Genomic DNA, 24,838 nt, shown 5'->3' with positions numbered 1-24,838 from the left:
CTTCTTTTTCAGGACCTCTGCAATTCGACTGGGCATGCCTTCGATCAACTTCTGGGCCAATTCCTGACTGATAGCAACCCATTCTTTCATAATCACTTCTTGGAGTTTGTCAGAATTAGTGGGTTTTTATTTGTCCACCCGCCTCTTGAGGATTGACCACAAGTTCTCAATGGGATTAAGATCTGGGGAGTTTCCAGGCCATGGACCCAAAATGTCAACGTTTTGGTCCCCGAGCCACTTAGTTATCACTTTTGCCTTATGGCACGGTGCTCCATCGTGCTGGAAAATGCATTGTTCTTCACCAAACTGTTGTTGGATTGTTGGAAGAAGTTGCTGTTGGAGGGTGTTTTGGTACCATTCTTTATTCATGGCTGTGTTTTTGGGCAAAATTGTGAGTGAGCCCACTCCCTTGGATGAGAAGCAAGCCCACACATGCGAATTGTCGGTCCAATCCTGATCTCTGACTAATTGAAAGTCGACTATTTAACCACCTCTGGACCGCCTAACGCAGGATCGCGGTCCGGAGGCGGCAGTCTCAGGCAGAGTCACGCATTGGCGCGTCATCTCGCGAGACGCGAGATGACGCTCAAAGCCGGCCCGCATATGCGCATCGCGGCCTGGCCAAAGTTAGAGGAGGATTACATCATCAGCCTGCCAGCCAATGATCATCGCTGGCAGGCTGATGATTTTCAAAAAAACGAATCACAAGCCATTTAACACCTTATATTTATAAATATAATGTGTTAAATGGCTTCTCTGCTCCTCTGCTGGTTCTTTTGGTCGGTTGGTTCCAGCAGAGGAGCAGACATCACAGTGAGTACACCAAACACCACACTTAGCCCCCAGATCACCCCCCATCACCCCAATTAACCCCTTGATCGCCCCTGTCAATCACCTAGTGAAAGGAAAAAAAGTGATCAGTGTAAACTGTCACTTTTTTTTCCGACTGGTATTGACTGTTAGGTTTTAGGATAGTTTTGGTTAGGTAGTTAGCGATTGTTTAGCGCCCAGCCCACCGCACCGCAGTCACTGATTCGCTGATTAGCGTATCGCTAATCAGCATTTGTACTTTTATAGTATCTGTAAGTAATCAGAACTGATCATAGTCAGATCTATAATAGTATTAGTGTCACCTTAGTTCGCCCTCCACCCAAAATGCAGTGTTTGCCCGATCAGGCCTGATCGGTCACCCACACGAGCGTTCACCCACGCCCGCCCCGCCGCAGTGACAAAAAATCACAGCGGCCTCCAGTACTTTCTTTAGCCTCCCATTTGTAATACAGGCTTGCTTTTTTTCTTGGGTAGTCTCAGGGAATACCCCCTAAATTTAGTAGTCCAAATGTCAAACAAGGGGTATTCTTCTGAAGAGGCCTACAGGCTTCTGACCCAGTCGGATGAGGAATGGGAACCCTCATCTGACGAATCCAGCGGGTCAGAATATGAACCTGTAGAAAGCAGTGGCAGTGGAGGTCCCTGATACCACCAGGCGTACCCGGCCCCGTGTTGCTACACCACAGGTTGCGCAGGATCCGCTTCAAGGGCTGGTGCTGTCGGATTACGTGGTGAGGCATACACCAGCAGTGCAGCCCACCCTGGACCTAGTACCAGCACTGCCGTACAACATGGTGAAGTGGCGAGCACCAGAAGGGCAGTTGAAGCTGGTACGGTGGCATGTGCAATAGTTACCCGTCGCAGCCACCACACAAACAGGCCTGTAGAGCCCCTAGAGTCCCTGAGGTGCTGGCAAACCCTGATTGGCAGTCCCCAACTTCAGCCGCACCATTAGTTCCCCCTTTCCCAATCTGGAGTTCGGGTTAAGACAGCTCAGATCGGTTCGGCACTGGGATTTTTTTTTGCTGTTCTTGACTGCGGAGCTCTTGGACATAGTCGTGGCAGAAACAAATCGGTATGCCACTCAATTTATAGCCGCCAACCTGGGAAGCTTTTATGCCCAGCCTTTCCAGGGGAAACGCATCCAAGTTTCCGAACTAAAAAATTTTCTGGGCCTTCTCCTCAACATGGGTCTAACCAAAAAGCATGAATTGCAGTCATATTGGTCCACAAACCCAATTCATCACATGCCCATGTTCTCTGCTGCCATGTCCAAGGCATGATTTGAGGCCATCTTGCATTTCCTGTACTTTAGCGACAACACCACCTCCCGTCCCAGAGGCCATCCAGCTTTTGACCGGCTCCACAAAATTCGGCCCCTCATAGACCACTTCAACAACAAATTTGCAGATTTGTATACCCCTAAGCAAAACATCTGCGTAGACGAGTCCCTTATACATTTTACCGGGCGCCTTGGCTTCAAACAACACATCCCAAGTAAGCGCGCCTGGTATGGGGTCAAATTGTAAAAGCTCTGTGAAAGGGCCACAGGCTATACCCACAAATTTCAGATCTATGAGGGTAAAGATCAGACATTGGAGCCGGTCGGTTGCCCTGACTACCTGAGGAGCAGTGGGAAGATAGTCTTAAACGTGGTGTCACCCTTATTTGGCAAGGGGTACCATCTTTATGTGGACAATTTCTACACAAGTGTGCCCCTCTTCAGGCATTTGTTCCTAGAACAGATTGGCTGCTGTGGCACCGCACGACCTAGTCGCCGAGGCTTCCTCCAACGGCTCGTTACCACCCGTATTGCAAGGGGGGGAGAGGGCTGCCTTGTTTAATGAAGAACTGCTCGCGGTAAAATGGAGAGACAAGCGTGACGTTTAAATGCTCTCCTCCATTCACGCAGACATGACAATACAAATTGAACAAGCAACCAGTGTCATTGAAAAGCCCCTCTGTGTCCACGACTATAATTCGCTCATGGGAGGGGTGGACTTCAATGACCAGATGTTGGCTCCTTATTTAGTTTCCCGACGCACCAGACGCTGGTATAAGAAGGTGTCTGCATATTTGATTAAATTGGCTATGTACAATAGTTTTGTTCTCTACAGTAAGGCTGGGAGAACAAGCTCCTTCCTCAAATTTCAGGAAGAGATCATCGAGAACCTCCTGTATCCAGGAGGTTCCGTGGCCCGAAACCACCAGTGTAGTGAGCCATCTACACGAGCGATTTTTCCCCAATGTCGTTGCTGGTACCTCAACCCAACCGTCACCCCGAAAAAGATGTTGTGTCTGTAGCAGGTGTGGAATAAGGCGTGACACCCGCTATTTCTGTCCTGACTGCCCTGACCACCCTGCCCTATGCTTAGGGGAGTGTTTCCGGAAGTACCACACACAGGTACACTTAGCATAGGGATTGCATCTCACTGGACAGGCACACAGGGCTATTAGGGCCCATTCACACAGAGCTGCTGCAAACCTCTCCTTTCACCTGTGACAAAGTGCATAATGTACTTCGCCACATATCTGGGCGATTTGCGCTTTGCACATTGTCCCATGGGGAAGGAGAGGTTTTTCCTATAAAGGTAAAAAAAATAAAAAATCACCGGTAAGCAAAAAAGTTAACGTTCTGTTCAAAAAGTTAAATAAAGTTTATATGTTCCGTTCAAATGTTATTATAAAGTTAATAAATTTATTGCATTACGGCCTGGATTTTTCTTTTTTGTTTTGTTAATTTTTCCTTCCAGGTGGACCAACCGATCGACTAGCTGCAGCACTGATGTGCATTCTGACAGAAGCATTGCACTGCTGTCAGATTACACAAAAGTCAGTGTATGCGGCGCTGCAGGACGAGATTTCTCCTCTGCAGTAAAAGATACGTTTGCCGAGGCATATGAGCTGAGGGGGCGGCGGTGTTCATATGCTTTGGCAAACACTTTGTATATAAAAAAATAATAAAAAATCCCAGCAATGATTTATTCATCCACATCGATTGATGTGAATGGAGAAATCTGGTTTGCCAGGGCATACGAGCTAAGTGGGTATGAATGTTGGGCGGAGCTCCTATGTCCTGGCAGATGCCTTTCCCCTCTTTTTTTTTGGGCAGAGATTTTTTTCATCCACATTGATCAATGCGAATGAAGAAATCTGTGCCGTTCATTTTTTCTTTCAGCCCAGAGGCTGAACGGAAAAAAAAAATCTCATTACCTGTATGCTCAATATAAGGAGAATAGCAGAAACCCCTAATGCTGGCCATACATGTAATGATTGCGGAGATCCTCAAATGCCAGGGCAGTACAAACACCCCACAATTGACCCCATTTTGGAAAGAAGACACCCCAAGGTATTCGCTGAGGGGCATATTGAGTCCATGAAAGATTGAAATTTTTGTCCCAAGTTAGCGGAAAGGGAGACTTTGTGAGAAAAAAATAAAATAAATAAATTTCTGCTAACTTGTGCCCAAAAATTTTTTTTTTATGAACTCGCCATACCCCTCATTGAATACCTTGGGGTGTCTTCTTTCCAAAATGGGGTCACATGTGGGGCATTTATACTGCCCTGGCATTTTAGGGGCCCTAAAGCGTGAGAAGAAGTCTTGGATCCAAATGTCTAAAAATGCCCTCCTAAAAGGAATTTGGGCCCCTTTGCGCATCTAGGCTGCAAAAAAAGTGTCACACATGTGATTTTGCCGTACTCAGGAGATATTGGGGAATGTGATTTGGGGTGTCATTTTACATATACCCATGCTGGGTGAGATAAATATCTTGGTCAAATGCCAACTTTGTATAAAGAAAATGGGAAAAGTTGTCTTTTGCCGAGATATTTCTCTCACCCAGCATGGGTATATGTAAAAAGACACCCCAAAACACATTGCCCTACTTCTTCTGAGTACGGCGATACCACATGTGTGACACTTTTTTGCAGCCTAGGTGGGCAAAGGGGCCCACATTCCAAAGAGCACCTTTAGGATTTCACAGGGCATTTTTTTACACATTTTGATTTCAAACTACTTCTCACGCATTAGGGCCCCTAAAATGCCAGGGCAGTATAACTACACTACAAGTGACCCCATTTTGGAAGGAAGACACCCCAAGGTATTTCGTGATGGGCATAGTGAGTTCATGGAAGTTTTTATTTTTTGTCACAAGTTAGTGGAATATGAGACTTTGTAAGAAAAATAAAAATAAAAAAAATCATCAGTTTCCGCTAACTTGTGACAAAAAATAAAAAATTCTAGGAACTCGCCATGCCCCTCACAGAATACCTTGGGGTGTCTTCTTTCCAAAATGGGGTCAGTTGTGGGGTAGTTATACTGCCCTGGCATTTTAGGGGCCCTAATGTGTGAGAAGTAGTTTGAAATCAAAATCTGTAAAAAATGACCGGTGAAATCCGAAAGGTGCACTTTGGAATGTGTGCCCCTTTGCCCACCTAGGCTGCAAAAAAGTGTCACACATCTGGTATCGCCGTACTCGGGAGAAGTTGGGCAATGTGTTTTGGGGTGTCATTTTACATATACCCATGCTGGGTGAGAGAAATATCTCGACAAAAGACAACTTTTCCCATTTTTTTATACAAAGTTGGCATTTGACCGAGATATTTATCTCACCCAGCATGGGTATATGTAAAATGACACCCCAAAACACATTGCCCAACTTCTCCTGAGTACGGTGATACCACATGTATGACACTTTTTTGCAGCCTAGGTGGGCAAAGGGGCCCACATTCCAAAGAGCACCTTTAGTATTTCACAGGGCATTTTTTTTACACATTTTGATTTCAAAATACTTCTCACACATTAGGGCCCCTAAAATGCCAGGGCAGTATAACTACCCCACAAGTGACCCCATTTTGGAAAGAAGACACCCCAAGGTATTTCGTGATGGGCATAGTGAGTTCATGGAAATTTTTATTTTTTGTCACAAGTTAGTACCTCCTGACGAAGCCTACGTGGCGAAACAAGTGTAGAGGTTGAAGCAGTGGGGGAACCGTGTCACCACTTTTCAGCAGCAACATGGGTACGTAACATGGTATCTGGATTAGGGTGGGACTAGTGGCTTGCAGTTATTGTTATATGCCATCTTTATGAGTAGTAGTGCACCGTCCTAGTATACCTTACAGCATCCATTGTTTGGACGCTGTGAATAAGAGTCAGGTAGTTGTTCAATACTAGGGAACAGCAATTGCATCGGCAACTACTCCAATATTCACAGCTTCTGTCAATTGTCTGTTACCTGCTGTATATGATCACATTATCCCGCATTGTGATTCTCCACATTGTAGAGCCCTTTTGTGGCCCAGTCTCCATGTTCTGTCCCTTTTGAGTCTCATCTGTAATGATCATGTGATTTATATTGAATAAAATGAGTTTTTTTTACCTTGTTAAATCCTTGCTCTTTTTTTGTGCAGGTTTAGATATAGAGTGGTATACAGAGACTGTACTTGGTTGATTTTAGATACAGAGTGTTATATAGAGAGTCCATTAGTAGCTATTACTACTTTTATTTTATATGATGTGTTTTTGGCCTTTATGTACTGTGATTCCCACTGTGATGCAATACTGTGAATATCCACACGAGCCCAGATAAATGAGTGCCTTACACCATTCTTTTTACTTACAGTTATACATACATACTTTAGTACTGCGTCGCAGCACAGCACAGCTCTTAATAAATTACTTAGTCGTCTTGGCGAGCATGGCATTGTTATGTAAAGCACAGGCTAACCTACATTATACATCTCAATGCATGCTACACTAGCATACCTATTCAGTCACAAAACCTTCCAACAAAGCATTAGACAGTGATGAGGGTAGGGGGAAATCACTTGCCCGAAGCTTTATTGAGAAGACAGAAACAAAGGGGAGGGGGGGGGGGAGGGAAAAGGAGAGTGGTTTAGTCCTCTTAGTCATCGTCGATGTCCAAGATGTTGTAATCCCGCAGCAGACTGTGTATAAGTCTGCGGCAGTTCAGGACAGACATGTTCTCCCTCCTGAGTACGAGCCGTTTCCTGGCAAATCATATAGCGTCCTTAAAACAGTTCATAAGGCACCAGGCCTCCTGGATGGCTCCAACAGTATGAATCCCAGAAAGTAGTCTGTACAGCCCCGAAGTGTATTGCAGGCTGTTCCTGGGCAGAGAGTCTTTGAGTTTATGTTCCAGGGCATCCAACAGGCCCTGCGCAAAGGGGCACTCCCAAAACAGGTGGTATGATGTTTCCTCCACGTATAAGCACCTAGGGCAGTACCGGGTTTTGCACAGGTTGCGTGCATGCATGAATGACCGAATTGGCAGTCCGCCCTGAATGGCCATCAATGACAAGTCCTTGTGCCCGTTGGTTAACATGTCTGACGACACATTAGTCCAAACTGTCTCTGCAGTGTCGTCATGGATCCTTGGAATTGACTCCATCACATCCTTAGCTCTGATAAGCTTGTGGATAGTCTTTGGTTTCCACAAGTCGGGCTTCAGGCTCTCCAGTTGATGTTCCCTCACAAATCTGACAACCTTCCCCTAGTACCAAGGAGCGTGCTCGTTGTAGGGGATGGAGCTGTCCCACGTGTCCCAGTCCAGACCCCTCCAGAGGGGCAGGAGGAAAAAGCAAGACATAGCCTTGCCCACAGAGCCGTTAGCTGTACTCAGAGTCTGACGAATGCTGTCACAAACAAAGGCAATCCACAGTAAAATGGGCAGGTCCGGAATGCCCTTTCCACCCTTGCTTTTTTCTTTACATGATGGCTCACTTCACTCTGTCCACCTTGGATCCCCAAACAGAGTGAAACACTTTCCTGGTGATGGCCCTGGAAAGGGTGGCATGAGGGGGCCATGCCTGTGAGGTGTACTGTAGCACAGGCAAAACTTCATTTCGCAGACAAGTGCTTTGCCCTTAATCGTGAGTTGTCTGAGGCTCCATAGTCCGATTCTTTGGTTGACTTTTGCCAAGCATTCTTCCCAAGACTTGAGGGCTGCACCTTCCTTCTTGAACCAGAATCCAAGAACCTTGATGAAGTCTGATTTTATGGTAAGTGGGAAGGGGGCAGAAGAAGCCAGTTGCTAGTCCCTGAAGGGCATGGCTTCTCACTTGACTAGTTAAAGAGCTCAACATTGACTTATAGGATAGCTGCCTTACATCTGGTGGCATTAGAGGCAGAGCTTGTTAAGAGTTTATTTGCATCCCTTTTCTCCCATAATTCCAGAGGAGCATGTATGGCCTGTAAGTCTCCTCACACTGATTAGAGACGTTATCTCCCTAAGGAGAGATAGTACCCCCCTAACCCTGACAGACCTCTCACCCAGTTAAGCCAGTACTCTTTGCTATGCACTGATGAGAGGCAATCACCCCGAAAAAGCTATCTGCCGATGAGGTGCTGGTTTATTTTAAGAGCTGAACATTGACTTAAAGGATAGCTGCTAGGATCGCTTCTCAGCCTTTTGGCTAAGATCAAGTGTAGGGATACCTGGGGTACCCAACTGCTCGGCCTTAGGAGCGGGCTCTGGTTGATCACCAGGGCCTTAACCTCTGCTGCTATAGGGCAGGAGGCTTAGTCTCCAGGCAAAGAGAGGCGATCATCCTCCTGCTGCTTGTCAGTAAGGCGTTACCTGTTCCTGAACCGCGATTTCGTTTCAACGATGGCATTGATGGAGTTCCAGAGCCCTGCAATGGATGAAGTTCCAGCCTACGAAAGGATCAGGAATGGAGTTCGATTTCTATTATTGGACTCACAGAGGAAGGAAAGAGGACTTTCTTTTCTGGTAGAGCAAGTGCTGTTTGGCCTCATGGAGGTACGCAAAGAACTTATTTTGTCTATGCTTGAGTTTCCCAAGCGAGGACTATTTGAGGTGGTTTTCGTTTCGGAAGAAGTATGTGTTGGTGCGATTAAGAAATCAGAACAACTTAGACTCAGCCCTGTGCTAAATGGTGTCAAAGTGATACCTCACTTTCCAAAGAGAGAGAGGATTATCACTGTAAGGCCCCTTTCACACGGGCGAGTATTCCGCGCGGGTGCGATGCGTGAGTTGAACGCATTGCACCCGCACTGAATCCTGACCCATTCATTTCTATGGGGCTGTTCACATGAGCGGTGATTTTCACTCATCACTTATGCGTTGCGTGAAAATCGCAGCATGTTCTATATTCTGCGTTTTTCACGTAACGCAGGCCCCATAGAAATGAATGGGGTTGCGTGAAAATCGCAAGCATCCGCAAGCAAGTGCAGATGCGGTGCGATTTTCACGCATGGGTTCTAGGTGACAGTCTATTCACTGTATTATTTTCCCTTATAACATGGTTATAAGGGAAAATAATAGTATTCTGAATACAGAATGCTTAGTATAATAGTGCTGGAAAGGTTAAAAAAAATAAAAAGTTAACTTACCTTCTCCTCTTGATCGCGTAGTTCCCGGTCGGTCTCTTCTTTAGCTGTGGGCTAAAGGACCTGTGGTGATGCCAGATCACATGTTCCATCACCATGGTGATGGACCATGTGATTGGAGCATGTGATCTGACATCACCACAGGTCATCTAGCCCACAGCTAAAGAAGAGACCGACCGGGAACTACGCGATCAAGAGGATAAGGTGAGTTAACTTATTTTTTTTAACCCTTCCAGCACTATTATACTAAGCATTCTGTATTCAGAATGCTATTATTTTCCCTTATAACCATTTTATAAGGGAAAATAATACAATCTTCAGAACATCAATCCCAAGCCCGAACTTCTGTGAAGAAGTTCGGGTTTGGGTACCAAACATGCGCGATTTTTCTCACGCGAGAGCAAAACGCATAACAATGTTTTGCACTCGCGCAGAAAAATCGCGCATTTTCCCGCAACGCACACGCCTCTTATCCGGCACATGCACCTACCAGTGGTGCTTCAAATGTGAGGAGGAGGGACATTTGGCAGTAACCTGTAAAAAAGGTAAGAAATTTAATCTATGTGGAGAAGATAATCATTAGTGTTGAGCGGCATGTCCCATATTCGAATTCGCGAAATTTTGCGAATATTCGAAAGAATATTCGTAAAATATTCGCGAATATTCGAATTCGTTATTATTTCGCATATGCGATAATTCGAATTTTCGCATCGCATAATACATATTATGCGATGCAAAATTCGCATGTGCGCTAATGAAATTGTCTTACGAAGATTCGCAACTCAATTCAATCACTAATGTATGAATGCAAAGCCCTTTGCCTCTGTTTTGGGACAAGTGTAGATATTCGCATGTGCGCTAATAAAATCGCCTTACGAAGATTCGCGCCTCAATCACTTTCTAGGCAATGTGAGTAAGATCTGAGCTTTTGGACTTTTGGGAATCAATCGAGATACAGTGGGGGGTGATGACAGTAGTTGACAGAGTACAGATCAATGTAATCTGTAAGGTGGAATGTAAAATAAAAAATATGAATATTCGTAAATCGAATTTTACGAAGTTCTAAGTATTCGCGAATATGGTGCTATACTATATGAATGCACAGGCCTTTGCCTTCTCTGTTCTGGGGACAAGTGTAGATATTCGCATGTGCGCTAATAAAATCGCCTTACGAAGATTCGCAACTCAATTCACTAATGTATGAATGCAAAGCCCTTTGCCTCTGTTCTGGGACAAGTGCCGATATTCGCATGTGCGCTAATAAAATCGCCTTACGAAGATTCGCGCCTCAATCACTTTCTAGGCAATGTGAGTAAGATCTGAGCTTTTGGACCTTTGGGAAACAATTATATGTGTACTGTAATTTAGTGAAAAAAAATATAAAAATGAATATTCGTTTTTACGAATATATAGCACTATATTCGAAATATTCGTGAAAAAAATTTGCTTTTCGAATATTCGCGCTCAACACTAATAATCATGTATATGCTGCTTGTCCTAAAAAGAAAAATGTTAATGTAAAGAAACAGAGAAAAAGAGGTAGAGATAATGGAAATGTAAAGGAACCCCCTCAGAAAATATTGGAGAAGGATGTTGGGTTAGACATCTCTACTTCAGAAGGAGAAATGGAAAATGTGCCAGATGAAGGAATATTGGAAAAGCTACAGCTTCCTGTAGACTTTCAGAAGGATAAAGAAGCCATGTATGAAGAATACCAAAGGTAAAGATTTACGATGTGCTCGCAATTATGTCATGAAACTATATGAAAGTGATCCTGCTGATTTTGTAAAGTCCTTTGAGTTGGAAGATTGGTTACAAAAGGCTTTAGAAACAAAAATTGATTGCTCAATGGAAGATTACCAAGCTTTGCAAGACAGCCTGTTAATATCGGCATGGAGGAAGGATGTGGTCTTTGGCCCAAAGACTTAGATAGGGAAAACATTTTTTTTGTGATGTTTGTCATTATATATATATATAATTTTTTTTTTTTAATATAACAAACTGACATAAGAAAATATAAATAAAAAGTATTTAAAAAAAAAATTGATCAGATGATGAGGCGCAAGACACGATTGGAGAATATAATTATGTTGCGTCTTCTGACGCTTCAAAAAAAAAAAAAAAAATATCGGTTCTTCAGTTCTGGTCGAGCTATGCTCCTGGACTGTACTCCGACCGTGGTGGTAACACCATGGTTGTCGAACAGAATGGAGAACCACACAGTAACCCTGGGTTACAGAGCATGGGTGAAGTACTGGGCGCCTATATGATGTGACCTCTGAGCTCTGCTGGATCAAAGCCATGAGGCTATGCTGTGTTGAAAGCCCGAAGTGCATAGTGCACTAGGAGTGGCGATTCTGGGGTACCTAAACTGAGGGGATGACCGGAGGTGACTGGGCCCACATCGTGATGGCACATTTTGCACAGCACTTTCTTTCTCACAATTTGCGCACTCACCTCTATTTGCTCGGTTTCGGCCTTGAAAATATGAGGAATTTTTTATAATTCCAGTCGAATGTCCCGGCCATAACTGGCACACATTGACTTTCTTTTTTTTGTGTGTTCACTATGTGCACTTTACACGTTTGTTGTGTTTTACTAGGATTTTCAGGGTTGCAGCGTCCTCACGGGTACCCCCTCCCTGAGGTCTAAAGGGTGTCTAGCGATATTGGTTCCTCACCCCCCTGACAAACCCCTTGGGCTCTCCCTCTGCGGAGAGCCCAGACCTTTGTTGAAACTCCTGGCTGATGCCTTTGGTGGCAGCCGAAGCGAAAGACGGGAGCATAGATGGGCGTACCCTTGGCTTCAGCTGAGGGTTGCCACTTGTTCCAATCCCTTGCAGGAGTCTTATGGTCCGGAGGGAATGGTTTGTGGGCCCCCCCCCCCCCCCCTTCGCTTATGGAGAGGGACTGCGATCGACCACAACCTAGTGCACTTTTTTTGTGTGGCACGATTTTGTGCATGGCGTGTGAAAGCGCGTACTTTAGACTTTCAATAAAAAAAAAAAAAATCTGTCTGCAGATGAGGTGCTGGCTTATTTAATATCCAAGTCATGTGTCAAGGCTTATTTAAAGAACTCAACATTGACTTATAGGATAGATTCCTTACATCTGGTAGCATTAGGGTCAGAGCTTCTTTAGAGCTAATTTGCATCCCTTTTCTCCCAGAATTCCAGAGGAGCATGTATGGCCCTTAAGTCTCCTCACACTGATTAACCACTTCAGCCCCGCTAGCTGAAACACCCTTCATGACCAGAGCACTTTTTACACTTCGGCACTACACTCCTTTCACCATTTATCGCTCGGTCATGCAACTTACCACCCAAATGAATTTTACCTGCTTTTCTTCTCACTAATAGAGCTTTCATTTGGTGGTATTTTATTGCTGCTGACATTTTTACTTTTTTTGTTATTAATCAAAATGTAACGATTTTTTTGCAAAAAAAAATGACTTTTTCACTTTCAGCTGTAAAATTTTGCAAAAAAAACGACATCCATATATAAATTTTTCGCCAAATTTATTGTTCTACATGTCTTTGATAAAAAAAAAATGTTTGGGCAAAAAAATGGTTTGGGTAAAAGTTATAGCATTTACACACTATGGTACAAAAATGTGAATTTCCGCTTTTTGAAACGGCTCTGATTTTCTGAGCACCCGTCATGATTCCTGAGGATCTACAATGCCCAAACAGTAGAAAAACCCCACAAATGACCCCATTTCGGAAAGTAGACACCCTAAGGTATTCGCTGATGGACATAGTGAGTTCATAGAACTTTTTATTTTTTGTCACAAGTTAGCGGAAAATGATGATGATTTTTTCTTTTTTTTTTTTTTCTTACAAAGTTCCATATTCCACTAACTTGCGACAAAAAATAAAAAATTCTAGGAACTCGCCGTGCCCCTCACAGAATACCTTGGGGTGTCTTCTTTCCAAAATGGGGTCACTTGTGGCGTAGTTATACTGCCCTGGCAATTTAGGGGCCCTAATGTGTGAGAAGAACTTTGCAATCAAAATGTGTAAAAAATGACCGGTGAAATCCGAAAGGTATTGGAATATGTGCCCCTTTGCCCACCTTGGCAGCAAAAAAGTGTCACACATCTGGTATCGCCGTACTCAGGAGAAGTTGGGGAATGTGTTTTGGGGTGTCATTTTACATATACCCATGCTGGGTGAGAGAAATATCTTGGCAAAAGACAACTTTTCCCATTTTTTTATACAAAGTTGGCATTTTACCAAGATATTTTCCTCACCCAGCATGGGTATATGTAAAATGACACCCCAAAACACATTCCCCAACTTCTCCTGAGTACGGCGATACCAGATGTGTGACACTTTTTTGCAGCCTAGATGCGCAAAGGTGCCCAAATTCCTTTTAGGAGGGCATTTTTAGACATTTGGATCCCAGACTTCTTCTCACACTTTCGGGCCCCTAAAAAGCCAGGGCAGTATAAATACCCCACATGTGACCCCACTTTGGAAAGAAGACACCCCAAGGTATTCAATGAAGGGCCTGGCGAGTTCATAAAAATATTTTTTTTTTGCATAAGTTAGCGGAAATTGATTTTTTTCGTTTTTTCTCACAAAGTCTCACTTTCCGCTAACTTAGGACAAAAATTTCAATCTTTCATGGACTCAATATGCCCCTCACGGAATACCTTGGGGTGTCTTCTTTCCGAAATGGGGTCACATGTGGGGTATTTATACTGCCCTGGCTTTTTAGGGGCCCTAAAGCGTGAGAAGAAGTCTGGAATATAAATGTCTAAAAATGTTTACGCATTTGGATTCCGTGAGGGGTATGGTGAGTTCATGTGAGATTTTATTTTTTGACACAAGTTAGTGGAATATGAGACTTTGTAATAAAAAACAAAAACAAACAAAAAATTGCCGCTAACTTGGGCCAAAAAAATTTCTGAATGGAGCCTTACAGGGGGGGGGGGGGGGGTGATCAATGACAGGGGGGTGATCAATGACAGGGGGGTGATCACCCATATAGACTCCCTGATCACCCCCCTGTCACTGATCACCCCCCTGGTAAGGCTCCATTCAGACGTCCGTATGATTTTTACGGATCCATGGATACATGGATCGGATCCGCAAAACACATGCGGACGTCTGAATGGAGCCTTACAGGGGGGGGGGGGGGGGTGATCAATGACAGAGGGGTGATCACCCATATAGACTCCCTGATCACCCCCCTGTAAGGCTCCATTCAGACGTCCGTATGATTTTTTACGGATCCACGGATACATGGATCGGATCCGCAAAACACATGCGGACGTCTGACTGGAGCCTTACAGGGGGGTGATCAATGACAGGGGGGTGATCAGGGAGTCTATATGGGGTGATCAACCCCCTGTCATTGATCACCCCCCTGTAAGGCTCCATTCAGACGTCCGCATGTGTTTTGCGGATCCGATCCATGTATCAGTGGATCCATAAAAATCATGCGGATATCTGAATGGAGCCTTACAGGGGGGTGATCAGTGACAGAGGGGTGATCAATGACAGGGAAGTGATCAGGAAGTCTATATGCGTGATCACCCACTTGTCATTGATCACCCCCCTGTAAGGCTCCATTCAGACGTCCGTATGCGTTTTGCGGATCCGATCCATGTATCCGTGGATCCGTAAAAATCATACGGATGTCTGAACGGAGCCTGACAGGGGGGGGTGATCAATGACAGGGGGGTGATCAGGGAGTTTATATGGGGTGATCATGGGTGATCAGGGGTTTATAAGGGGTTAATAAGTGACGGGGGGGTGTAGTGTAGTGTGGTGTTTGGTGCGACTGTACTGAGCTACCTGAGTCCTCTGGTGGTCGATCCTAACAAAAGGGACCACCAGAGGACCAGGTAGCAGGTATATTAGACGCTGTTATCAAAACAGCGTCTAATATACCTGTTAGGGGTTAAAAAAAATCAGATCTCCAGCCTGCCAGCGAACGATCGCCGCTGGCAGGCTGGAGATCCACTCGCTTACCTTCCGTTCCTGTGAGCGCGCGCGCCTGTGTGCGCGCGTTCACAGGAAATCTCGCGTCTAGCGAGATGACGCATATATGCGTGACTGTGTGCAGGGCTGCCACCTCCGGAACGCGAATCTGCGTTAGGCGGTCCGGAGGTGGTTAAAGGCGCTCGCTCCCTAAGGAGAGATTGTACCCTCCTGACATTTGTTTTTTGTTTTTTTCTCAGCTGATGTAGTTTTTACTTTGCGAACTGTATCTCCCACCAACACATGGCAATTGTGACTGGGTTTGGCGATCTAATAGTGAACGTATGGTTTCTTAAAAGTTTTACTTTCCTTGTTGTTTATTCTGTTTTATTAAGGTGACATGTCATTACTTGCTTCTGATGTACTGACATCTTTGCACTCTATGGTTCTATGTAGCACTGTACAGTTTACATGGCATTACAGGGAGATCACTAATAAAGGGGAGGCAACTGTGGAGGTTACTTTTAAAGGGGTTGTTTTACGTCAGCAAAGAGAAATAAGCATGTAGAGACAGTTAATACAAGACACTTACTAGTAGATTGTTATTATCAATATTGCTTCCTTTGCTGGCTGGATTCATTTTTCATTGCTTTATATACTGATTGTTTCCATGGTTACGACCACCCTGCAATCCATCAGTGGTGGTCATGCTTGCACACTATAGAAAAAAAGCACCAGCATATGTGCGCCTCCAGGTTCCTAGCCAACAGCATGGTACCAATCAAACCTTCACCTCATCCCGCAAAATATGAGATCTTACCTAACAAAATCGCTAAAATATAAAAACTATAGCTCTCAGAACATAGACATAAAATTTTTTTTTTTTAAATGCTATTATTGTGTAAAACTTAAGAAAAAATATACATATTAGGTATTGCAACGTCAGTATGGATCTGCACTATAATGTCTCATGATCTAACCTCTCAGGTGAACACTGTAAAACTAAGTAAATAAAAACAACCAATTTTTTGATCACCTTGCCCCATAAAGTGTAATCATGAATGATCAAAATAAAAAAAATCATATGTACCCAAAAATGGTACCAATAAAACGGTAAACTCTTCATGCAAAATATGAGCCCCTGCACAAGACAATCAACAGAAAAATAAAAAAAATATGGCGTTTAGAAAATGGAAACACCCAAAAATTATTTTTTCAAAAATGATTTATTATGTAAAACTGAAACAAACTAAAAAAGTAGACATATTTGATGTAATTGCATCCATATCAACCTGCTGTATAAAAAGATGAATGTTGTAAAAAGTAAAAAATAAAAAAACATTGCCAAAACTGGCACCTTATCCCACAGTTTCCAAAATGGGACACTTTTTGGGAGTATCTACTGTAAGGGACTTCAAATGGGACATGGCATCTAAAAACCAGTCCAGTAAAATCTGCTTTCCAAAAACCATATGGCTCTCCTTTTCTACTGCACCCTGCCATGTGACCTTACATCAGTTTGCAACCACATGGTATTTATGTAAACCACAGAATTAGAGTAGTAATATTAAGTTTTGTTTGGCTGTTAACCCTCGATGTGTTAAAAAAAATAGATTAAAATGGAAAATCTGCCAAATCTCCATTTTCCTTTAATTATTGTGGAACACCTAAAATGTTAACGTTTATAAAATCAGTTTAGTAACTTGAGGGGTGTAGCTTCTACAATGGGGTCATTCATGGCGGGTTTCCACTATGTAAGCCCCACACAGTGACTTCAGAACAGAACTGGTCCTTAAAAAATTTGACTTTGGAAAACAATCGCAGAATGGCTTGAATAAGAAAACGCGTTCCAAAGTTATTACCATATAAAGTGACACGTCAGATTTTCAAAATTAGGACTGGTCAAGAAGGGGGTAAATGGCCCGGTATGGAAGTAGTTTAGGGGGTGAGCCACTGTGGAGGTCACTGTTAAGGCAGCGGGAAACTCTGGAGGTCATTGTTCAGAGAGTGGGGTACTGTAGAGATCACTGTTAAGGAAATGGGGTACTCCGTCATAAGAGCTTTCAGATATCTCACTAGACTTGATCTATAGCTAAAATGTTTCCTACATTCTGTATATTAAAAAGGCTTTTCTCCTGTGTGACTTCCCAGGTGTCTCACAAGACCTGATTTCTCAGTAAAACACTTTTCACATTCAGTGCAGGAATATGGCTTCTCCCCTGTGTGAGTTCTCAGATGTTTCACAAGACTTGATTTCTCAGTAAAACACTTTTCACATTCAGTACATGAATATGGCTTCACTCCTGTGTGAATTCTCAGATGTATGTCAAAATATGTTTTTTGACTGAAACACTTCTCACATTCAGGACATTGAAATGGCTTCTCTCCTATGTGAATGCTCTGATGTTTCACAAGACTTGATTTCGCAGTAAAATATTTCCCACATTCTGGACATAAAAATGGCTTCACTCCCGTGTGAATTCTCTGATGCACCTCAAGACTTGATTTCGTACTAAAACACTGCCCACATTCAGGACATGAAAATTGTTTTTCTCCTGTGTGGATTCTCTGATGTTCCTCAAAACGTGATTTTCTATTAAAACACTTCTCACATTCAGAACATGAAAATTGCTTCTCTCCTGTGTGAATTCTCTGATGTTCCTTAAGTCTTGATTTTATACTAAAACACTTCCCACATTCAGAACATGAAAATGGCTTCTCTAATGTGTGAATTCTCTGATGTTCCTCAAATCTTGATTTTCTACTAAAACACTTCCCACATTCAGAACATGAAAATGGCTTCTCTCCTGTGTGAATTCTCTGATGTTTCACAAGACTTGATTTATCATTAAAATATTTCCCACATTCTGAACAGGAAAATAGCTTCACTCCTGTGTGAATTCTTTGATGCACCTCAAGACTTGATTTTCTACTAAAACACTTCCCACATTCAGAACATGAAAATGGCTTCTCCCCTGTGTGAATTCGGAGATGTTCAACAAGACAAGTTTTGTCAATAAAATATTTTTCGCATTCTGAACATGAATATGGCTTCTCTCCAGTATGAGTTCTCAGGTGTATCTTAAGATGCTGTTGACTCTTAAACCACTTCCCACATTCCGAACATAAAAATGGCTTCTCTCCTGTGTGACTTCTCATATGTAGTTCTAGATGATGTTTACGCGTAAACAACTCCCCACATTCCTGACATGAAAATGGCTTTTCTCCTGTGTGAATTCTGAGATGTCGAATTAGACTTGATTTCACAGTAAAAGTTTTCTCACATTCTGAACATGAATAAGGCTTCTCTCCTGTGGAATTTCTCTGATGTTGAGCAAAACTTGATAACACAAACATGTTCTCTCTTTCTGAACATGAAAATGTTCGTTCATCTTTCTGAATTTCTTTGTGCACAGAAAGATTTAATTTATTTTTAAAATCTCTCCCATATTCAGAACTAGCAGACATCTCACCCAGATTATGTCCAGTTGGGTTATTGCCAAGCTGTGATTGATTATATTCTATGTTTTGAGTTACAATTAGATGACCTTGGGAGCCTTTCATCCAGTCTTCTCCTGGAAAAAAAAATAAAAAATGTATAAGATAAAAAGGTTCTCTTTTTTCCTAATTGCACACAAATTTAAAATATAACAGTAACACAGATAAAAATGTATTAAAGTTAAAAATACTAATTGCTAATAAGAAATTAAATGCATTGATAAACAGAATTTGCTGACAGATTTCTCTTAAACACATGCAGAAGCATCATTGGCAGCAGCCACCTGGCATTGATCGCTAAAGTTATGCTTACTCTGCACCAATATCTTTTTTTATGGCAGTTTTATTAAATGATTAATTAGTTATTACATACTGTAGAAATTATTATCTTGTACTAGGTTCACAACTTTACATTTGTCTGTAAACTTCATATACAATTTCTTGGCCTAAGGCTCCTGCTTCCCAACTGTCTAACACCCAAACAACAACAATATATCAGTGGTTGCAGATGTTGGGAGAAATTTATCAAGCCCTGCACAAACAAAAACAAACCACAAAATTGAGATTTGAAGCTGTTTGCAGTTAGTTGTTAGAAAATGTGACTTTGCTTGTTTTGAAAAATAAATGGAAAACAACTACCATAGCGGCAGATCATGTGACTGCTATGTGGCTCAGAGTAAGAGGGGTCCTAGTCTTAGTTGGGATAATCTCCTCTTCTACTGGTGGTGAAGGAACAACATTTAGCAAATGAAGCAGGGGAAAAAAGGGACCAAGGGTCATTGACAACGTTTTAGACAGAAATCTGGAGTATCATTTCTAGACAAGGGCGTTATGTTTAAAGATGAGCTAAATTTATCAAACAATGTATGAGATTTGAGATGTTTGTTGCAAAGTTCTCCAACTCTGACTCAAGGAAAACTGAATTTAAATATGACAGTCTTCCACTTCTCTGCCTTTTGGCTAAGATCAAGTGTGGTATCTGTTCAAATCAGTCTCGGTAATACCTTACACTATAATAGGTGGAGCAGAGAACCACATGGAGGACCCTAGGGAGTACACCTTTGGCCATTAGTGCCGATGACAGGTAACCAAAGGCCTCCGGATAGAAACCATGGGCCTAGATGTTTGAAAGCTCAGAAGTGCCCCAGGAGTGGTGACCCTGGGGTGCCTGAAATAACTGGGGGTGGGAGCCCACTGAGTGATGGCACATTTGCACATACTTCACTTTCTCCCATTTTGAGAATGCTCACATCTATCTTTACCAACTTTATAGCTTGGCATAAGAAGAGGAATTTATTATTCTGGTGGAATGGCGAGGCTGTAACTGGTACATTTGCTTATTTATTTTTAATGTTTACTTTCCATGTTTCGTTTTTCACTAGGACTTTTCAGGGTTGCTTATGGGTATTCCTCCCTGAGGTCTGGGAAAGGGGGGCCCATCTTGTTTCTCACCCCCTGCAAAATCCCTTGGCCTCTTTTTGCTCTTGGACAACAACGGGGGTGACAGTTAGATGGAAGCTAGAACAATATTGGTGCTTCTCCAGCTTTAGTTGAGGGATGGCCACTAGTCCCAGACCCTTGCAGGAGCATGCTGGCCCAGAGAGACTGGGATTGGTTAATTGGGGGCCCCTTCTCTTATGGAGAGGACCTGCGATGGACCATGACCTTGTGCACATTTTTTATGCACGCAGCACAATTTTGATGCACGGGTGTAGAAAGCACATATCTCGGGCTTTAATAAAAAAAAAAAAAAAAAAGGATTAAGCAGACCTGCCTCAGCCTTCTCTCTGCTCTACCTGTTAGTCATCCTCATCCTCCATACAACTGGTGAAATCTTAGCTAGGAACGGAGCTCATAAAGAAATTGAAGAAGTGTGGAGTGGATGGCGGCTCACAGACTGCCATTATAAATAATGAGGGATCTGGTAATGGATTTATAATAAAGTAATATTTAAGTATTCTCAATAATTTTATTAATTTTGGACGATGAGGAGTTACAGATTGGTGCATGGATCCCAACAACCCCTAGAGACTGGTACATGGACCCAATGGCATGGATGTTGTAGGGGAGAACACCAAAAGACAACAAGGAAGGGAAAAGATACTAGGCCTCACCGCTAGGGAAGGAAAAGGGTCACCACCTATAAAAACCTGCTCCTGGCCCTAACTCCTATCCGTATGGGCACCTCTCGATGGTAGAGATGCCCATACACAGGAACCTAGAAAACCCTGGTGGCCCTCAGATGCCCTAATGGTAATGACAAGGCAGAGACAACCGGCTCCTTCCCTGGTAGAGGAACCAGCATCTCGCTGAGGCCTAGTAAACAACAAAAGGGGGGGGGGGAATTCTAAACACAGGTGGAACACTTAACTTCTGAGGCTGATGGATCATGGACGAACAGAACCACCCTCCAGCTCTTCCAAAAACCAAATGAAGCTATCCAGAGCAAGGAGTGATGGGTAAAGTCAGACTAAATAGGGGGAGGTAAAGGTCACATGATCCACACCTGAACAGGAGGTGTGGACATACCAGCAACACACAAAGTGAAACCAAAAGAGGCTGTCAGATCACTAATGTGCAGATAATCTTTCAGACCTTCTCAAACCTGTCACCGGTGTGACACCCAATGGGGACTATAGGTGGAGAAATGAGGCTTTGAAATATAATGTTGCACTAGAAAATTAGTACAACCTGTTTTCTACATTTGGTTATTTACACCATTTTATATCAGATTGGTCTAGTGCCAGGATGGAATCTAAATCAATTAATAATAACCATGAAGCCCATTTTGTCATTTACTTTTTACCTTAGTTTTATATAATTCCAAATTGGGAGATTATCCTTTAGTAGCTCCTGTTCTTAATAATTCATTTAAATAAAAAGGCAACATTTTGGGCTGCTTTCTGGTCATTTTTAAATATAATGTCTAATTGTTGATTTTGGGAATACAGTATATACACTGTTATGGGTGCTTTCTGAATGGAGACCTTCATTATAAAACTATATACAGATACCCATAGAGGTGCTGGAAATAAAAGTATCTACTGTAAAAACATGTGAACAAGCCAGACAATATATTATAGATTATCCCTATTACTAAGCCTCTTTCCATCTATTTGTAATTTGGTGTGATCCAGTAATAGCAGTCAGAATCGGTGATTGTCTGTGTCCCCGGCACAGTAGCAAGAAAAAGTATGTGAACCCTTTGGAACGATATGGATTTCTGCACAAATTGGTCATGAAATGTGATCTGAGTCAATCTGCTTAAACTAATAACACAAAGAATTAAATGTTACCATGTTTTTATTGCACACCATGTGAGCATTCACAGTGCAGGTGGAAAAAGTATGTGAACCCCTAGACTAATGACATCTCCAATAGCCAATTGGAGTGAGGTGTCAGCCAACTGGAGTCCAATCAATGATGAGATTGGAGGAGTTGGTTACAGCTCCCCTGTAGAGTTGAGTGGACACCTGAATGTTCGGGTTCGGCCGAACTTCGGAAAAAAGTTTGAGTTTGGGACCCGAACCCCATTGAAGTCAATGGGGACCCGAACTTTTGAGCACTAAAATGGCTGTAAAAATGTCATGGAGAGGGCTAGAGGGCTGCAAATGGCATCAAAATGTGGTTAAGAGCATGGCAAGTGCTCTGCAAACAAATGTGGCTAGGTAAACATAAAATAGGTAAATAAAAAAAATTATCTGGATCTAGGAGGACGAGGTCCACATGTAGTAGGAGGTTGAGGAGGTGGTGTAGATGGAAGAGAAGGAGGTAGCCTACACTACTTTTTGATTTTAAATTTTATTTTTTAAATTAGGGTACACCCCAAAACATTGGGAAATATAACAGTGATAACTACCTCCAGTCATGCTAAGCACACGTTCAGACAATACATGGCTGCAGGGCAGGCCAGCACCTCCAAGGGGTAAAGGGCAAGCTCAGGCCATGTGCCCAATTTGGAGACCCAGAAGTTGCAGGGGCTGACCCCTGTCAGTTAGTTTGTGTAGGTGTGTGCACACTTACCGCCCCACCATGTCGCACGTCCCCGTGATGTTCACGATCCAATTTGATATCTGCTCTATCAACTTTCGATGTTCTTTTATGCACCTACCATGGTGATCACTGGTGGCGGGGAAATCAGGGTTCCAGGGGAAATCAGGGTTCCAGGCCAGAGAAGGAGCATGAGAAAAAGAGACCAAATTTAAGGGAGATAAATGTATTTAAAAAAAATTGGGATAGAGCATAAATGTGTGACAAGCTATTGAGGCGCAAATGTGAGACAAAAGAGTATTGCGGAAATGTGGGACAAAGTATTGAAGCTTAAATGTGGTACAACTTGTTTACGTTTAAAGGGGTTGTCCCACTTTGCTTTTTCAATCTTACCAGCAGTAGATTTCCTGATAACTTCCTGGTTTGGCTCCTGTAGTTGAGTGAAGGCCGGCCACGCCTCCTCATGACTCACCCTGAGAGCTCAGTCCTTGCGTGCTCGTTCATGTGGATGAGTCATCCACATGGAGCCGACAATGTATGTGAGGTCCCCCCCCCCAGTTTAATAAACATTGAGTGCGGCCCCCCCAGTATAATATACATTGAGTGCGCCCCCCCCCCCAGTATAATATACATTGAGTGCGGCCCCCCCCCCCAGTATAATAAACATTGGTGGCGCAGTGGGAAGTGCCAATGAGGGTTAAAAAAATAAATAAAAAATTAACTCACCTTCACCAATTGATCGTGCAGCTGCCGGTCTCCTGTTCTTTCTTTAGGACCTGTGAAAGGACCTGTGGTGACATCACTGTGGTCATCACATGGTACATCATATGATCCATCACCATGGTAATGGACCATGTGATTAGCTCAGTGACGTCACCACAGGTCCTGAAGCAAGAACAGGAGACCAGCAGCTGTGCGATCAATTGGTGGAGGTGAGTTAATTTTTTATTTATTTTTTTAACCCTCATTGGCACTTCCCACTCCGCCACCAATGTTTATTATACTGGGGGGGGGGGGGGGGTCGCACTCAATGTATATTATACTGGGGGGGGCCACACAATGTTTATTATACTGGGGGGGCCTCACTCAATGTTTATTATACTGGGGGGGGGGGCCGCACTCAATGTTTATTATACTGGGGGGGGGGGGGGGGGCGCACTGCGCCACCAATGTTAATACAAATGCAGGAGGTGGGTGCCGGAGTGAAATAGCCGGCACCCGACCTCTATGATAGGGGGCTGCGATCAGCGGCAGTTAACCCCTAAGGTCCCGCTCCCTGTCATAGAGGTCGGGTTCCGGCTATTTGATTCCGGCACCCGCCTCCTGTATTTGCGCATGCGCGAACTCGTAGGAATGGAGAGGCGGCCCGAGTACTTGTTCAGCTGTTGTGCGCAGGTGCGGCACAGCGATGCGGCCAGACAAAAGAGGCCGTATTTATGGGATACCGAAATCAACAAAGGGATCGCATAACAGGATTTTTTGTAAGAAAGGTAGCTTTTTGATTATGACATAGATAGGAAGATATGTTCTGTGGAGGTAAATAAATTAGATAAAACCTATTTAATGAAGTGGGACAACCCCTTTAAGCATTGAATATAAGGGAGGTGGCGCGCATCAATTAAAGAAGCATTTCCGAAATGTTATTCCCCGTCACCTATGCAGAGCAGGGGTTTATTCACATCTAAAATTGTATAATGTCAACCCAAGAATGTAACAGAAAAATTACTGAAATTAATTAACCTGTCTACTTGGTAGAGCAGGGGTCTATGACAGAAAACAATTGTTTGTCACCTGAAAATGTAAATAAAAATTTAAATTTATTAAGCTGTCAACTATGTAGAAGAGGGGTATATTACACCCAAAAATTGGTTAATTTCACCAGAAAATGTAAATAACAAAAGTAGTGAAGTGATAACATTTCATTTTTTTATTTTTTTTTATGAGGTGGAGTTCCATATGGAGTAGGAGTTTGAGGAGGCGATGGAGTACGTGGAAGCGGCGGTGGAGGATGAGATAGCCAACACAGGTTTTTGGTTTTAATTTAATAAAATTAAAGGTACACTCCAAAAGAGTGTAAAATATCCAAAATACAAACATGAGCAATTGCGCTGCAGTATAACAATGGCTAGTTAGTGCCGGTATACATGTCTATTCTGCACAAGGTACGGACAAGTCCTGAGGGATCCATGCCTGGTTCATTTTAATGAACGTGAGCT

The 24,838-nt window shown here is 43.1% G+C and overlaps 1 protein-coding gene and 1 pseudogene across 1 annotated transcript; one reads left to right on the top strand and one right to left on the bottom strand.

Annotated features, from left to right (window-relative positions):
- Positions 1 to 6,737: 6,737 nt before the first annotated feature.
- On the bottom strand, positions 6,738 to 18,602 carry LOC122931798 (gastrula zinc finger protein XlCGF49.1-like). The gene is made up of 5 exons (XM_044285858.1): positions 18,176 to 18,602; positions 18,056 to 18,066; positions 17,900 to 17,972; positions 8,433 to 8,487; positions 6,738 to 6,843 (listed from the first exon to the last, which is right to left on the bottom strand). Exons 1-5 carry the CDS (start codon positions 18,600 to 18,602, stop codon positions 6,738 to 6,740), a joined length of 672 nt encoding a protein of 223 aa, XP_044141793.1.
- Positions 18,603 to 19,572: 970 nt separating this feature from the next.
- LOC122933598 lies at positions 19,573 to 19,670 on the top strand (annotated as a pseudogene).
- The last annotated feature ends 5,168 nt before the right edge of the window (positions 19,671 to 24,838 follow it).

Source organism: Bufo gargarizans, chromosome 3 (genome assembly GCF_014858855.1).
Source record: "Bufo gargarizans isolate SCDJY-AF-19 chromosome 3, ASM1485885v1, whole genome shotgun sequence".
In the NCBI taxonomy this organism is placed as follows: Eukaryota; Metazoa; Chordata; class Amphibia; order Anura; family Bufonidae; genus Bufo; species Bufo gargarizans.
Note: the sequence above shows the minus strand (reverse complement) of the source record. Positions and strands in the feature narration are given on the sequence as shown.

Coding starts and splice junctions, on each gene's coding strand:
- LOC122931798 (XM_044285858.1), bottom strand. CDS start 18,602: ATGTCTGCTAGTTCTGAATATGGGAGAGATTTTAAAAATAAATTAAAT. Junction 8,488..17,899: donor TGAATGTGGGAAGTGTTTTA/GTAGAAAATCAA, acceptor CATCCATTGCAG/GGCTCTGGAACTCCATCAAT. Junction 6,844..8,432: donor AAATCGCGGTTCAGGAACAG/GTAACGCCTTAC, acceptor ATGATTTGCCAG/GAAACGGCTCGTACTCAGGA.